The 18070-nt window shown below is 42.5% G+C and overlaps 2 protein-coding genes across 3 annotated transcripts in view; both read left to right on the top strand.

The window, feature by feature from the left end:
* Positions 1-18070, top strand: part of LOC115382236 (stonustoxin subunit alpha-like) — an 829400-nt gene that overhangs the window by 525280 nt on the left and 286050 nt on the right. The window lies entirely within an intron of this gene.
* LOC115382231 (ly6/PLAUR domain-containing protein 3-like) lies at positions 1772-6393 on the top strand. Its single transcript, XM_030083940.1, has 5 exons — positions 1772-1823; positions 5139-5243; positions 5342-5512; positions 5601-5714; positions 5834-6393. Exons 1-5 carry the CDS (start codon positions 1775-1777, stop codon positions 6295-6297), a joined length of 903 nt encoding a protein of 300 aa, XP_029939800.1. The 5' UTR covers positions 1772-1774; the 3' UTR covers positions 6298-6393.

The raw sequence follows: 18070 nt of genomic DNA, 5'->3' as shown, positions 1-18070 counted from the left end.
TTGTCCTCCGAATCATCCAAAGATTTTCATCACAAAGCTGGTTTTCACCCATTTCCAAGGAAACAGAGCCAGAACATTTCTAAAAATGTATTTCTTTCATGGCTTCAAACACAGTTGTCAAAGATTCAGGGTTGAATGTGAAAACACAGCTATAACAAATATTTGTAAAACCTGTTGAAATGAAGCTAATCTGTTGACCTGAAGCTTTCTAAGAAGTTTCAGTTTAAAAAAAAAAAGATACTGAACAGATCTCTGAAGGATTACTGAAGCAGCCAATGAACAGCAGCCTGCTTTTTTGTTTGCTTAGCCTGCATTTACTGATTTCCTCTCTTTGCTCACTGCAGTAGAAATTTTGTTCATGTTTATATGGCAGAAGAAGCGCCCTAGAGTTGGACTCAAACTTTACAGCTGGCTAAAACAGACGGCAGCCTTAAGCTTCCAAATTTAAGACTGTACTACTGGGCAGCACAGATGAAGCCGTTAATATCTTGGCTCAAAAATGATAGAGCAACTCGCTGGCTGAATTTAGAAAATTCTAAATGTGAAGGTCCTTTAAAGGATTTGCCCTTCACAGATGTTCAGGTGAAAGAAATGTCATTTTGGACAAGAAATACACTGAATATCTGGAATACAATTCCATTAATGTGCAAGGTGCTCAAGTATCTCTCACCAATGGGATACCCAGTGCAGACTTTTTTTTAGATATTTACATCTACGATCATTTCTGACAGCTCATCAAGACTGGGAAAAAAGTTTGACATCCTGATCCAATAAAACAATTCCTCATGAAACAAACAGATGATGAAGATAAGAAAACAATTGATAAACTTTATAATATGTTATTAACCAATAAATAACAATTTACTCAAATTAATAAGTAACTAAATTACTTAAAGTAATCAATTACTCCCGGTAGTCAATACTTCAGTAATTTATTCCCAATTACCAATCGTAAACCCCAACAACTGCTCAGGAGAACCAATGACATCACTTTAATCACTCAGCTTCTGGAAAAAGTTCAAAACTTGATCAAAGAAGTAAAAAGCCAACTTGTTGTGGTCGATGGTCCAGACAGCCAAACAAGACACCTTCTTTATCAGTTTTTTTTTACAAATTTCATAAAGTTTTCTTCAGGAGAAAACTCTTCTTCTGCTTTTACAGAAATGTCATACATTTTTTCATTTCTTTGTAAAAACTATATTGTAGTTATTTCATTTTGTCGTAAAGCTTCAGTGTTTTTCATGGACTTGTAAATTCATGTCTTTTTCTGAATGTGGCTCAGAATGCAGTCAGAATTTCTTATACAACCTCTTTTGTGATATAATATATAAATGCAGACAAACAGACAGTTTTAGGTGATGATTTATTTACAACAGAAGGGGAACAAAATTGTTCACTACTGCATCGAAAGCAAATAATAAATGACAGTTATTTGAGAAATGAAAACAGAAGTTCTTATTGAATGCACAGAAGTATATTTGTGGACAGATATAGTTCTTGCCTGGCTCTTGGAGGAGGCAGATGCATTTAATATCACTCTCTGAGACCAAACTATGCCGTCCGTCCTCTGCCAGAGAAAACAATCTGTCATCACCTCAGTTTTATTGGTCGTTGAATTCCAGACGATCTGGGTGTGGTAAAGACAATGGAGTTTGTTTTTTTTTAAATGCAGATTAGCAACAATGATCGTCACGCCCTCTAAATGCAGAGTCCAGCATATAATTATATAGAACGGGAAGAACACTGGCCTTCAGTTTGGTTCCTGCTCTTCACCATGAAGCTGCTTCTTCCTCTGACTCTGCTCTGGGCGGCGTCAGCCACCGGTGAGTCCCTCTATGCTGACGATGCCCTGTTCTATCTGTGACTCTTCTGATGTAGAAACAAGTATTTCAGATGATTACAATCTAAAAATTCTGTTTATTTTTGATATAAAGAAAATTCTGATGATTAATGAATATTGAATGTGTCATATAATATGATATAATATATATATATATATATATACACACATATATATATATATATATATATATATATATATATATATATATATATATATATATATATATGTATATGTTTATGTTTATGTATATATACATACATATAAGTGACTTTCAAATTTAAATGTGGATTTATTGTACTTCTTCTATCTTAATCATTTGAATTTTCCGGGAAGGGCACTGCCTCTTTTTTTAAACATTGACTGTTTTCTGCTAAAATAGATTAAAAACCACACAGAAACAAAAAAAAAACATATAAATCAAAATTTCCCTGTCACGAGTCACCGTCGAAAGTATTCTCCAGCTTTGAACTGCAACTTTTTCAACTAAAGCTGAGCGTTCCTGTGCTGTGCGCGCTCATGTACCACTCGCCGAAGTTTAATAAGAGTTTTATCAGCGGCTTCTCGGACTTTTGGACCGGGCTTGCTCTTATTTCCGATCGCTTTTTAATTATTGGTGATTTTAATATTCATGTCTGTTGTCCGTCCAAACAAATGGTTAAGGAGTTTTTAAATGTTTTAGAATCCTTTAGTCTCACCCAGTCAGTGTCCTGCCCTACGCATGAAAAGGGCCACACCCTGGACCTTGTTCTGTCATGTGGGTTGAATGTTTGTGTTGACGAAATCTGTGACACTTGCATATCGGATCATTTTCCTGTTTTGTTTGCCGTTACTTTGCCCTGCTCTAATGTTAAACAAAATATCCCTGCGTGTCAAAGACGCTCCGTGGACTCACTGACAGCAGTGCATTTTTCTACTGCTTTTATTGCTCAGGAGGCTGAACTCCTAAACGTGGACCGTTCAGTGGATGAGCTCATGAATTTGTTTGATGTTACCTGCACTGGGATCCTTGATCTTGTCACTCCTTTAAAAGCCAGACGGCCAAAGCCGGCCGGGGAACCCTGGCTTAATGACACTACTCGTGCGCTCCGATGCAAATGCCGTCAAGCTGAGAGAAAGTGGAAAAAAGACAGGCTTCACGTTTCCTTGGAAATGCTCAGGAACTGTCTTTCGGAATATCAGCGAGCTGTTAAAGCTGCAAAGTCAGAATACATGTGTGATCTTGTATCCAACAATAGTCACAGGCCACAGGTCCTGTTTAATGTTTTGAATAGGCTGGTTAACCCTGTTGCTTCAAATGGTATTGTTCCAAGCACCACGCTGTGTGAAAGGTTCTGCTCCTTTTTTACTGAAAGAAATTGTAAATATCAGGTCTCAATGTCCTGCTGCCGGTTCTGGTTTAGATACTGGGTGTTCCCTTGATTCTGTGGCTCTCAGTCTTTTTGAGCCTGTGTTTTTGTCAGAACTCACTCAAGTGGTCCAAAGCCTAAAACCACCTGACTGTCCACTTGACAGTCTCCCCCCAAAACTTTTGAAATTAGTTTTTGATGTGATCGGGCCCTTCATCCTGAAGCTGATAAATACTTCGCTGAGCTCAGGCTGTGCTCCTGACGTTTTTAAACATGCTGTCGTTCAGCCCCTCCTAAAAAAGCACAGCTTGGATCCTTCAGTGTCGTCTAACTACAGGCCAGTCTCTAAGTTGCCCTTTCTGTCGAAGGTTTTAGAAAAAGCTGCACTTTCTCAGCTGCAGTGTCACTTGAATTTAAACAAAATTGCAGAAAAATTTCAATCTGGTTTTAAATCATGCCACAGCACAGAAACGGCATTGATAACATTTTTTTAATGATCTGCTTTTAACAATGGACTCTGGTCAGCCAGCTGTCCTGGTGCTGTTAGATCTCACTGCAGCCTTTGATACCGTGGACCATGAGATTTTATTATCGTGGAATCATGTGTTGGAATAAAAGGCACTGCTTTAGAATGGTTCAGGTCATATCTTACTGGGAGACAGTTCTCTGTGAACGTCGGCCCTTTTTCATCAGCCAAAGCTAGGCTTACGTGTGGAGTTCCCCAGGGCTACATGCTGGGTCCGAATTTGTTTTCTTCATATTTGTTGCCACTTGGCTCAATTTTTAGAAAACATCAAATTTCCTTTCATTGTTTCGCTGACGATATACAGATCTACATGCCGCTTACATCTGAAAGTGGTTCACCCCAGTCTCTTCAAAATTGCCTGAAGGAAGTGAAAGACTGGCTGAAATTAAAGTTTCTGAACCTAAATGAGAACAAAACTGAAGTAATTGTGTTTGGTGAACCTGTTCCTGCCTTTGACTCAGAGTTCCTCGCAGTTTTTGTGTAAAGAACCTCGGCGTCATCATCGACAGTTATTTTAAACTAGAGAAGCAAATCAGTGCTGTGGTGAAAGCCAGCTGCTTCCAGCTGCGACTGATCGCCAGAGTGAAGTCCTACTTGCCCCCTGACCAGTTGGAAAAACTAATTCATACATTCATTACGGCACGTCTGGATTATTGCTATTCCCTGTATTATGGTCTGGATGCTTCATCCATTCGTCGCCTCCAGCTGGTACAGAATGCCGCTGCTCGCCTCCTCACAGGGAGAAGGCGCTTCGATCATGTTACTCCCGCGCTTCAGTCACTTCATTGGCTCCCTGTGTCGTTTAGAATTCAATTTAAAATTTTACTGCTTGTATTTGACTCTTTGAATGGTCTGGCCCCTGAATATTTTGTCTGACCAGCTGCTCTTAACCTGTCCCCGACCGAGACTGAAAACCAGAGGTGACAGGGCGTCTGCGGTCGCTGGACCTAAACTTTGAAATGAGCTCCCTCTGAACATTCGTTCTGCTTCATCTGTCGAGTGTTTTAAATCTTTGTTAAAAACACATTTATTTGCTCTGCCGTTCAACTGAGTTCAACTGAGCTGGACATTTTTGCAAGTTATTGTTTTTAAACTTTTCTATTTTTCTATTGTTTTTTATGGTGTTATCAACATGTGCAGCACTTTGGGCAGAGTTTTCTGTATTTTAAATTTTAAACCTTGACCTTGACCTTGAAAAAAAAAACAACTGACTTTCCAGTATTTAACGTTGCCATTCTTGGAGCTAAAACAATGTCAGCAGATTTTCAGGGATCAACTCCAGGTCCTTAAAGATTCACGTTCTATAGTTTTATGTCCGAGATTGGTTAGGAACTACCACATCTTGATTACTTTGTTGTTAATCTTAAATGAGAATCTTGCAAATAAGCTGATTAATATTTTCCTGTTTTTTTTTTCTCTCCAGCTCAAGAACCTCTCCAGTGTCTGAGCTGCTTGGACGACTCCTGTTCCTCTCCGGTCTCGGTGTCCTGCTCCTCAGAGACCATGTGCATCACAGCCTCCTTTCGAGGTCGACTTCTCTTCATCTCTAGAATTCCTGAATGAAATACATGGACTCTAACTTGCTGTCAGGTTTTCTTTAACTAGAAATCATGTTCCAATCTGTAGATGGCGGATTTTTCGACAGTCCAACCCAGAGATTCTTCAGAGGCTGTGTGACGTCCGCCGTGTGTCCGACCACAGGAGATCGGATATATTCAACGGTCCTAAATGACGCTGGTGTTGTGGTATCTGCCATATGTTGTGACACGGATGACTGCAACACAGAAACTCTTCCTGGTGAGAAGCTGGGCGTTCACACGGCCATATTTCCTTCAGTAAAGGTTTCTGGTGCTGTGATGAAGCTGGTTGTTCTTCCGTGTTTCAGTCCCGATTCTTGGGCCACTCAATGACGTCAGGTGTAGATTCTGCGACACCGCTGGAGACTGTTCAGTGGTCGAGCGGTGTGTAGAGCCGGAGGATCGATGCTTCCAAGGGAACGGTGAGCTTTTGCCCCTGTGGGACAAATAAAGGATTTTCAATTCAATTCAATTCAAACATATCGACCCAATAACTAGACTTTAACTGATTTGTTGGTTCGTTTTTTCCCTTATTCCACAGTAACAAGCGGATCTGGGACGCTTCCAGCTGCTGGCTGTACATCTCAAAGTGCCTGTCAAGCTTTTGAAGACCTGGGGACATTTCCTCTACTGACAAACATTGGCGTCTTCACCAGGGGACCAATCTGTTGTCAAGGAGACAGATGTAATGATGGGCTATTGACAACAACAACCTCTACATCTGCTCCCACCACAACAACTCCTGAACCAACCACAACAACGACTGACCCAACAACAACTACTAAACCAACGACCACTACTAAAAAACCAAAAGAACGACCCCTCAAACTACTACAACTAAAAAACACACAATTTTCCCAACTTCTGCTGCCCTACCTGCAACTCCAACAATTAAGCCTCCAGCAAGGGCAACTACTCCCTCTCTTCCAGCTTCATCGGCAGCTTCATCGGCAACTACTTCGCCAACGGCGCCGACTTCTCCTTCGCCTACGACACTACCACTGACAATAGCGGGTACTTTTGCTAATGGCGGTGATGACCACTTCTCAAAAACGCTGTAAAGGGATCTGAGGTGATATTAGGGACCATTCCAGCTGTGTGTCGGTGCTGAATGGCTGATTTTACATGGAATTGCTTGTTCTTTTTTCCAAATAAACATGATGTAAAGCCTATTTGATATATGTAACTCTCGTTCTATTTCATCCCTACTGACCGCCAGAGGCGGTGCTTGAAGCACTGGAATGACGAATGCCAACTTGGTCACGAGGAATCCCAGACACCAATCGCACTGAAAAACCTCTGCAGGGCCCAGTACCGACCGCAGTGGATGCGGAGGCACAATGGCCAACCTGTAGGACCCGGAAAGGTGCTAGGCCTCGTCCTGAAGGCAACAGCCCACAGCTCGCCCAGGGGCACCCCCTCCAGGGCGACCCACGCATGGACACTGCCCTGGTGGAGTGGCAATGCACACCCTCGGGCAGAGGAACGGGAAACGGTGTCCACAACCCAGTGGGACAGGCACTTCCTGGAAGAGCAGAGCCCCGACAAGGGCCACCGTGGACAACAGGCCGGTCAGATGTCCGCACATCTGCCGCAGCATCCATGCAGCTTCTCAGAGCTCTAACTGGACACAAGAGCTCTGGCCGGCGCGCCGCCCGCCCCATCCGGGTGCCACCGGAGGCATGCCGGGCGAATAGACAGAGCCCTCAGCCACATGCTACGCCAGGGGTGGGGAACCCTGGTCCTGGAGGGCCGCAAACCTGCATGTTTTCCATGTCTCCCTGCTTCAACACAGCTGATTGCAATGAGGCTCGTTATCTGGCTTTCTGCTGGACCTGGCCATGAATCTTGATTCGATTCAGGTGTGTTGAAGCAGGGAGACATGGAAAACATGCAGGGCTGCGGCCCTCCAGGACCAGGGTTCCCCACCCCTGCGCTACGCCGTGGCAACGGCCAGCATAAACGCCGTCTACATAACACCTACTGCAGCTCTGCTTGCTGCCAGAGGTTCGAAGGAAGGCTGACACAAACTCCCCAGCACCAGATTTAGATCCGAGTTGGGTGCCCGCGGGCTCCGGGGGGGTGAGCCTCAGCCTCCCTGAGGAAAGCCCACACCAGAGTGCGGTCCCAAATCGCGCCACCTGCCCCCATGCATGGCGGGCTGGCCCAATACACCCCCAGGGTGAACGGGGACCGGGCAGGGCACCAGGACCTCCTCATGGCTGTTGCACCACCGTGCAACCAACCTCCACCACTACCATACAGCCGCCGGTAGATGGCGCCCTAGCATCTGAAGCGGCTCGCCCGACAGGCTCCGAACAGCTGCTCAGCAGCAAGTTGGGCCCCGCAGTCGCCAGGCGCAAGACAGAGACGGTGAGGACAGGGGTGCCCCACCCGGCACCGCGCTGAGACAGCAGAACCCTCCTGCTGAGAAGGCACCATGGTCTGCCGCGGAACAACTGGCGGAGCAGAGGAAACCAAGCCTGTACGGGCCAGTAGGGGGCCACCAGCAGCACTGTGTGTGTGCGTGTGCCCCTCTGAAGCACCCTGATGGGTATCGACCAAGGAGAGGGGTCGGCGGGAACATCCACCGAAGGACTTGTGGCCAAGAGTAGACGAGTGCCTCGTGACCCAGAGGCCCGCGGCTCTCGGAAGGTCAGGTGGAAAGACGCCACCTCCTAAGCACCCCCCAGCGCACATCTCCCCCATGGAGGCACCACCCCCCTGGTGGAGGATTCCAACAGGAGAGGGAGTCCGTCAGCGCGTTGAGGCCCCTGCAGGCACACGACCTGCAGGCCAGCCAGACAGGACGCCAACTGTCCACAACGCCACTGGGAGGCCTGCCATCACCAGACGGGCCTGCCCACGAAGCCCGGCTGATGCTACACCCAGTAGGGGAATGGACCCCCCGGCGGGGACCGCGGCCACCGCCCTAAGCCGGCCTGGTACCACCACAAACAGGGTCTGTACAAGCCTGGGAGAAGGCGAAGCATGGCCGCCACCAGCTATAGGCTCCGGGCCGACACCAAGGGCTCTAACTTCTTAGACTCCACCCTCCTGCTGTCAACTACCGTGTTCGCTGTTGTGTTGAGATTTATTACATTAGTTTATTTATTTTTTACACCATTTTATGTTATTATTTAGTTGTAAACTGACAGCAGCCTACAGTAATAACTCTATACCTGGAGGTGATGCATGAGCGCTTCCATGCGCCACTGCAGGTTCTGTGCTGGACTGAACAGCAGCTGGAGATCGATCCGGCATTTTTGGGGCAGCAGGATTACATTTTTTTCACTGTTTGGCCCGCGGCTGCTCTGACTGTGATTCAGAACGTTCCTCCTCTTCACTCCAGTCAAGATCGCTGATGTCCGACACGTCTCCGCCATCTGACTCCCCCCTACGGACCTCCTGTATCACTGCTAAAGCTTCTTCCACCTTATATCTCTTAACTGTGCCTCTTTTTATTGTCTTTCTTTTGGGATTTGGTTGATATTCTTGGCCGTCTGTCTGATTGTCTGCTGTCAGAGCTAGCCCCCTGCTCAGATGCGCGCATGAACCAAAACAAATCAATAGCAGAAGAAAAAAAAAAGCCCTGCGAAGTGCCTCTTTTTTTTATCTTTGGAGGAATAAATGCTTTGTAATGCTATGTGCGTCATTGTTAGGACCTTATTTGCTTCAGAAAAACATACAAGACACATATTTAGGAAAAGTCAAAGAATTAGAGGACAGGGGAATTATTTTTAACAGATTCATTTGAATTCTAAAAACCCAAACAGTCTGTCAGACCGTCTTGGCTGTTCTAGTGTTAAAGAAGATAATAAAAACAATTATGTGCTTCATGAGTGATTTTGTGTATCTTTCATGACACTGACAAGCTGAAACCCTGCCACGGAGGTTTTCTCAGGCAAATTATCATCAGATCCTCCGCTCCCCAGCCTGCTCACACCTTCTGCACTAAACTCTCACTGCGCCCAGCTGATTCTGTCGACCCCTCCCCCTGGTGCGCCGCCACGCCCATCTCGGCGCAAGTGCAGCGGACCGTTCAGAAACCCTCTTCTGCGCCTGTCAAAAACAGGAATGCGCTGCCTCCGCCGCTGATCAGCGGCGAAGTTGCGCCATCAAATTAGAGCCCCAAGAGTGCGGCTCGGTAGGACAAGACGGGGCGATAAGCTGCGGGAAGGGGGCGCACGCCACCTGCACAGCCGATGCCACATCACATAAAACAAATAATAGATGTCGTGATTGAACCCTTTAAATACATCTGTAACTTGTCATTTACCACAGGAACATTTCCAGAGAGTATGAAAATAGCCAAAGTAATTCCACTTTTCAAAAAAGGAAATAAAAATGGTGTCTCCAATTACAGGCCTATATCGTTACTTCCTCAGCTCTCACAAATTTTAGAAAAATTATTTGTGATCACATTAAATAAATTTATTGTTAAACACAACATTTTAAATAACAATCAATATGCATTTCGGACTAATCACTCAACCGCCACAGCAATTATGGAACTGGCAGAAGAAATTACAAATGCAATGGACAAGAAACGTTTCTTAGTAAGTGCCTTCGTAGATCTTCAAAAAGCGTTTGATACTCTAGATCACGACATATTGCTGTATAAATTATATAAGTACGGTATAAGAGGTGTTGCTCACGAATGGGTCAAAAGCTATTTAAAAGACAGAAAACAATTTGTTCAAATCAACGATATAAAATCTAAAAATGGAAACGTAACTTGTGGGGTTCCTCGAGGATCCGTCCTTGGACCAGTACTCTTTCTTCTTTATATCAATGACATTGACACTGCTTCCAGCTTATTGAAATGCATCTTGTTTGCGGATGATACTACTTTGTATTATGCTGGAGACAATATAAATGAAGTATTAGAAATTGTAGAAAAAGAGTTTCAGATTGTTATAAAATGGTTCAACGCTAACAAACTATCTTTGAACATCAGTGAGACCAAATATATGATTTTCAGTTACAGAAGGACAGACGTTGACACAACACTGACAGTGGAAGGTATAGAGATCGAAAGAACAAAGGAAATTAAGTTTTTAGGTGTATTGCTGGATGAACAACTAACATGGAAATCCCATATAGAGCACGTTAAAACTAAGATTTCTCAAACCATTGCTGTTCTGTACAAATTGAAAGAGTCACTTCACAATAATTCTTTGTTCCTGTTACACAATTCATTGATCATACCATATCTGACCTACTGCGTTGAAGTCTGGGGAAATGCTTGTCAGACCTACACTGAACCACTCTTCCTTTTACAGAAACGAGCGATTCGTGTGGTGAATGGAAGTGGTTACAGAGACCACACTAACCCAATATTTATAAAATTGAAATCCTTAAAAATTAAAGAATTGGTAGAACTCAACCTTCTTAAAACAATGTATAAAGCTCACCGGAAACAATTACCATTTAATTTACAGAATAGATTTGCAAAGCGAGACAGTCAGTATAGATTAAGAGGCACTGAAGTTTTCAAACGACCGGAATCAAGAACCAAATTGAAAGAAAGATGCATCACAGCAAAAGGAATCAATTTATGGAATAAACTTGACAGTGAAATGAAGAGGTCTCAGTCCATTCACATCTTCAAGAAATGTTTAAAAGCACAGTTATTGGGAGGGTACGACTCTGTTTTAAAGAATGGTCAAACTTAGAATGATTGTTTCTTTTGAAAATATTTCATTAAGGTTTTTTTTTTTTTTGTATTTACATTTTGGGATATGGTTGTATTTGTATTTTGATTTAGTGAAATGGTTGTATTGAATTTTGCATTTTTTTGTGATATGTTAACAAATCTTGACAAATTGTCATTTATTTTATGTTGATAGGGGCAGACATCATAAGTCTCACTTCTTTCTGTTCCTTTTCATTTCTTTCTTTTAAAAAAAGAATGAAACAAATAAAATCAATCAATCAATCAATCAATCAATGCCACATCACCACGCCAGCAAGGTAGCGGAGCCACATCCGGGAGAGGGAGCGGCCTCACGGCGGCCCCCACTGCCCTCCGTCTCACAAGACGGCACCTGCTGGGAATGAGGCAGGGGGGCGGATACAGCCGAACCGACACCCACAGTGTCGGTCAGAGGGTCAGGAGTGGCAGCGCCCAAACCAACACTCATCGCGCGGCGACCGAGTGTTAAGCTCGCAGCCGGGCAGCACCACAACGGAAAAAACAGTCGACCAGGGACACCTGCTCCTCACTGCCATCAGTCAGAGTATCAGGTGCCCGGGACGGTGGAGCAGTATGCCGAGGGAATTTGGCCCGCTACTTAGCCCCAAGAACAGAAGGCTATGCCGCCGCTCGCGGCAGAGCACGCCGCGGTTTTTTTTTTTTCAAATTTTCACAAATTAAGAAGGAAAAAAAACAAAAAACAGACAGAGGCGGTGTGCTTTCAAAAAGTTGCTTTACACCTTTATACACAGCGAGACATTTGTGAGCATTTTCAAAAAGTTACGTTTTCATCTGTTTCCATGGAATTTTGGCATGGCATGGAATTTTTTTAAATAAAAGTTGTTTTTTTTTAATGTTTTTATTGGAGACAGACTTCTGAGCATTTTCAAAAAGCGGCGCCGTCACCAGCAGCGGCAGCGCAGCGGCGGCGGCGGCTGCTCTAGCGCCCCCAGCAGGGCCTCCAGCTGCTCCTCGACAGGTGCCAGGGGGCTCCACACCTGCAGGAGGCACCGCCCCCAGAGGCCCCTCCCCCACAGGCCACGCCCCCAGAGGCCCCGCCCACCGAGGCGTTGCAGCAGCTCCTGGAGCAGGTTGTTGACGCGCCGCAGCGCCTCCTGCAGGCGCCGCAGCGCCTCCACCAGCTGCCGCGATCCCGTCGCCGCTGTGGAGAGAGAGCGGTGGAGGTTTTCAAAAGCGTGGAGGTGGCGGTTGTTGTTGAGCATACCGTCGGACTCACCACAGTGGGCCGCGTTGCCACGGCAATGGACGATGGACTTCTGGTTCGGCCGGTCAAGAGGTGGATCTGAGGACAAGGCACACTTTTAGAACGTCCAGTGGGACACAGCTTGTTTCAAAAAGTTGCATTTTCTCTGTTACCATGGAGACGGAGTCAGATCATTTTCTTTCCTTGTTACCATGGAGACGGAGTCGTATCATTTTCTTTCAGTTTCCATGGAAACTGATTCATTTTCTCTTCTTTTACTATAGAGACGGAGTAAGATCAATTTCTTTTCCTGTTACCATGGAGATGGAGTTGGATTGTTTCTTTTCTGTTACCATGGAGATAGATTTTGTTTTCCTGTTACCATGGAGATGGAGTCGGATAATTTTGTTTCTGTTTCCATGGAAACAGGGTTGGATCATTTGCTTTCCCTGTTACTATAGAGATGGGGTCAGATTGTTTCTTTCATTGTTGTCATGGAGACGGACTCAGATCATTTTATTTTCCTGTTACCATGGAGACGGAGACGGATCATTTCTTTTCTGTTGCCATGGAGACGGACACAAATCATTTTACTTTGTGTTACCATGGAGACGGACTCAGAGCATTTACTTTTCAGCTACCATAGGGGCAGTTTAATTTCCCTGTTACCATGGAAACGGAGTCGGATTGTTTTCCTTCCCTGTTACCATGGAGACGGAGTTGGAATATTTACTTTCTGTTGTCATGGAGACAGAGTTAGACCGTTCCTTCCGTTGTTGTCATGGAGACGGACTCAGATAATTTCTTTTGTGTTACCATGGAGACGGAATCGGATACTTTGTTTCTGTCTCCATGGAAACGGAGTCGAATCATTTCTTTTCTGTTACCATGGAGACGGACGCAGATCGTTTCTTTCCCTGTTACCATGGAGATGGAGACGGATCGTTTCTTTTCTGTTACCATGGAGACGGACATGAATCTTTTTCTCTTCTGTTACTATGGAGACGGACTCAGATGATTTTCTTTCCCTATTACCATGGAGACGGAGTCAGAGCATTTTCTTTTCGGTTACCATAGGGGCAGTTTACTTTCCCTGTTACCATGGAGACGGAGTTGGATCGTTTTCCTTCCCTGTTACCATGGAGACAGAGTTGGAATATTTTGTTTCTGTTGTCATGGAGACGGAGTCAGACCGTTCCTTCCGTTGTTGTCATGGAGACGGATTTGGATCATTTCTTTTCTGTTACCATGGAGATAGTTTCTTTTCTGTTACCATGGAGACGGACGCAGATCATTTATTTTCTGTTACCATGTAGACAGACGCAGATCGTTTCTTTCCCTGTTACCATGGAGACGGAGTCAGATCATTTTCTTTCATTGTTACCATGGTGATGGAGTCGCATCATTTCTTTTCTGTTACCATGGAGACGGACGCAGATTGTTTCTTTGCCTGTTATTATGGAGACAGAGTCAGATCGGTTTTTTTTATTGTTGTCATGGAAACGGACTCAGATCATTTTCTTTCTCTGTTACCATGGAGACAGAGACGGATCATTTCTTTTCTGTTACCATGGCGATGGAGACGAATCATTTTCTTTTCTGTTACTATGGAGACAGACTCAGAGCATTTTCTTGTCAGTTACCGTGGGGGCAGTTTACTTTCCCTATTACCATGGAGACAGAGTTGGATCGTTTTCTTTCCCTGTTACCATGGAGACGGAGTTGGAATATTTTGTTTCTGTTGTCATGGAGACAGAGTCAGACCGTTCCTTCCGTTGTCATGGAGACGGACTCGGATCATGTCTTTTCTGTTACCATGGAGATGGATTTTCTTTTCCTGTTACCATGGAGACAGAATTGGATACTTTTGTTTCTGTCTCCATGGAAACGGAGTCGAATCATTTCTTTTCTGTTACCATGGAGAGGGACTCATTTTCTTTTCTGTTACTATGGAGACGGAGTCAGATAGTTTTCTTTCCCTGTTACCATGGAAATGCCCTCCCCTCCCCCCCTCAGCCTCACCGGGTACAGCCATCCCATTGCAGCCGTCTGTAGCACAGCAGAAGGCCTCTACCGCCGTCTGGGAGGAACCCTCGTGCACGGTGTAGGACCGGTACCCGGTGGCGGGACAGTCGGCGGGTGCGGCACAGCCCCGGTACACCCTGACGGCAACACCCGCTCCACCTGACGGTGGTGAAAACACAGCATCACTTCGATTGCTTGCTCAACAACAAGTCAGAAAACTACACCAAAACTTCAAAGCGGACCTCTGATTGTAGTCGCCGTGCACATGTCACCCGGCTGACACGTCACCGTCACCATGCTGCTACACCAGGAATCTGACGGCTGTGCACAGGCGAGGCACTTCAGTGCTGGAAGAGAGAGGTTGATGGTTCAATTCCGCTATCCCTACGAAGCCTACAGCCGGAGCAACTGATAGACAGACAGAAACCTGTTTGGTTGCCGGGTGCATCGCCGGGGTATCTGTTGCACAGGCTGCCGAGGCAGCAGTGTGTCGCCGCGGCGACGGGGGGCGGGGCGTCACCCAGCAACAGCGTGGTCAGGGTGTTCCCAGAGGAACAGGCGCTTTCAGAGGCACAGCCGAGCAGAGGGGACCGGCCCACTGGGGAGGGAGGGAAGGTAGAGATTCATCAGATTAATTAATCACACCACAAATTGATTAACAAATAATAATAATAATAACAATGATACTCTCAAGGAAATTTTTTCACCAAATACAAGAATCGGAATTCTTCAGTTTTTATCTGTTTTTTAGACGCTTCCAAAGCTTTTGATAGAGTGAATCATTGGAAACTATCTGTGAAAAAGTAATAAAATATGTAAAAATTGTAAACCCCCCCCCCCAAAAAAAAACTAGTAAAATACGAAAAACAAAATGTAAAAATAACCTAAATAAATAAAAAATGTATTAAATAACTTTTAATAACAAAGAAAGTAATGGTAAAAAAAATTAAAAAACAATATCTAAAAAACTAACTAAATAAAATAAATAAATAAGGGAATTAAAAGCTTAAAAAATAAAAAAGTAGTAAAATATGTTAAAAATAACTAAATAAATAAATAAATAAATAAGCTATCTTTAAATAACAAAAAAGAAAAGTAACCAAATAAATATTAAAAAAATAAAAACAATACATAAAAAAATAAATAGATAAAAAAATAAATAAGTAAACAATAAAATAACAAGAAAAAATCAATTAAGGAAATAAAAAGTAAAAAAAATAAAAAGTAGTAAAATACGGTAAAAATATGTTACAAAAATATATTAAATAACTTTTAATAACAAAAATGGAAAGCACAAAAATAAATAGCAAAACATTAAAAAAAACTATATGTAAAAAACTAAATAGATAAAAAAAACAAGCAAACAATAAAAATAATAAGAAAAAATCAATTAAGGAAACAAAAAGCTTAAAAAAAGCAGCAAAATACGTAAAAAATATGTAAAAAAAACCTAAATAAATAAATAAGCTATTAAATAACTTTTACAAACAAAAAAGAAAAGTAACCAAAGAAACAGTAAAAAAAAAATAAAAACAATATATAAACAACTAAATAGATTAAAAATAAATAAGTGAACAATAAAAGTAATAAGAAAAATCAATTAAAGAAATTAAAACACTAGAAAAAATAGAGAAATGTAGTAAAATAAAAAAACAAGATGTAAAAAAACGAATTACAAAAATACTAAATAAATAAGTAAAAATACAAATAAGAATATAAAGTGAGTAAATAAAAACAGAAAAAAATAGAAAAAAGTAACCCATTAAATTTCAAGAAAAAATATGTAAATAAAAACTCAATTAATAAAAAAGAAAGAATGAATAAGTGAACAATATAAATGAGGAGAAAAATCAATTAATTAAATAAAAATAGTAAACATTTAGAAAATAATAATAATAATAATAATGATAATAATAATAATAATAATAATAATAATAATAATAATAATAATAATAATAAAGGTTATTGACTTTGCAGCATTAATAATAGTAGTTCATCACACCAACTGAAGTTTCATTCCTCATCAATAAAACTGGATTTCAAACAGTTCTGTATATGATACAATTATGGGATGAGATAGTGTGATTAATTACATTAATTAATCTGAAATCTTGTAATTAACTGCAACAATCTCCTCACCGTCAGCCGTGAAGCAGCGGGTCTGGTCTCCCCGGCACTGAACGGCGTGAGAACACTGCTCGCTGCCCGGGAGGCAGAAGTAACAGGTCAGTCCGTTGGTCGGCTCCCGATCTGGGACTGAAGGAGACGATTAATTAATCACAAATTGATTAATTAATCACATTAATCACTGTGACACTCACTGGAAAGAACTTCAGAGTTGCAGTTCGGCCGGTCGCAGCACTTGACGGCTTTCCGGATCAGCGGCGAGCCCAGGTTGAGGGAGTAGTTCCTGAGCCCAGGAGCAAGGCACTGGGAGGGTGGGGCACAGCCCTTGAAGACCCGGAGGTTGGGGTTGCCGGGGGAGGAGTCTGACACGGAAGACGGAGACATGTTGTAGGACAGAGGGGGGGAGGGGCGATGGAGGAGGGGGCGGGGCTTTACCTGTGACGGTCGCCGTGATGCACAGGTTGCCCTCCGGGCAGGAGACGGTTTCAACCCGGCGGCACAGTGGGTCGCCGGGGTCGCTGCATGTCTCACACTGGAGGTCTGGAGAACGCCAAGGAAGACAGTGAAGCTTCAGGGAACACTGGCTTTTTTTCCTGTATTCTCCCAACAAAGAGCACCATCTACTGTCTTATTTTCATTTATTTATTTATTTATTTATTTATTTATTTATTTATTTATTTATCTGTTTATCATTATTGTTTTTATTTTGTTTTATTTTATTCCTTCTTGATTTATTCATCATTTATTTATTGATTTTTTTTATTTTATGTATTTATTTATTTTTTAATTTCTTTATTTCTTAGTTTTTTTAATCATATATTTCTGTCTCTCTTTCATTATTATTATTATTATTATTATTATTATTATTATTATTATTATTATTATTATTATTCATTCATTCATTCATTCATTTTCTGCCGCTTTATCCCTTTCGGGGTCGCGGGTGGCTGGAGCCGATCCCAGCTGCTGTGGGTGAAGGCGGGGTACACCCTGGACAGTTCGCCAGTCTGTCGCAGGGCTGACATATATAGACAAACAACCATTCACTCACACATTCATACCTAGGGGCAATTTAGGGTGATCAATTAACCTAACATGCATTTTTTGGACCGTGGGAGGAAGCCGGAGTACCCTGAGGGAACCCACGCACACACGGGGAGAACATGCAAACTCCATATTATTTATTTATTTATTTATTTATTTATTTATTTATTTATTTATTTATTAGGATTGTGTATTTATTTAATATTCATTTATTTGGATATTTATCTTTTCTTTCTTTCTTTCATCCTTTCTTTCTTTCTTTCTTTCTTTCTTTCTTTCTTTCTTTCTTTCTTTCTTTCTTTTCTATTTATTTATTTTTTTATTATTTAATTATTTATTTATTTTATTAAGATTATGTATTTATTTTCTATTCATTTATTTGGATATTTCTTTATCTTTTCTTTATTATTTATTATTTATTTGTTTGTTTGTTTATTTATTTATTTATTTATTTATTTATTTATTTATTTATTTATTTATTTATTTATTTATTTATTTATTTATTTATTTATTTTATCTATTCATTTTTTTATTTATTTCTTGACTTAGTGTGTCGTCCTCACCGGCATTACAGTCGTCCGTGTCGCAGCAGTGGACCACCTTTTGGACCTTGGCGTTATCCCAGACCCACAGACTGGGTCCTGGAGCCGGGGCGGGGCACTCGGAGGGCGGGGCACAGC

The sequence above is a fragment of the Salarias fasciatus genome, chromosome 23 (genome assembly GCF_902148845.1).
Source record: "Salarias fasciatus chromosome 23, fSalaFa1.1, whole genome shotgun sequence".
NCBI classification, from domain to species: domain Eukaryota; kingdom Metazoa; phylum Chordata; class Actinopteri; order Blenniiformes; family Blenniidae; genus Salarias; species Salarias fasciatus.
The sequence above is the reverse complement of the archived record's forward strand: the minus strand, read 5'-3'. Positions and strand labels throughout refer to the sequence as shown.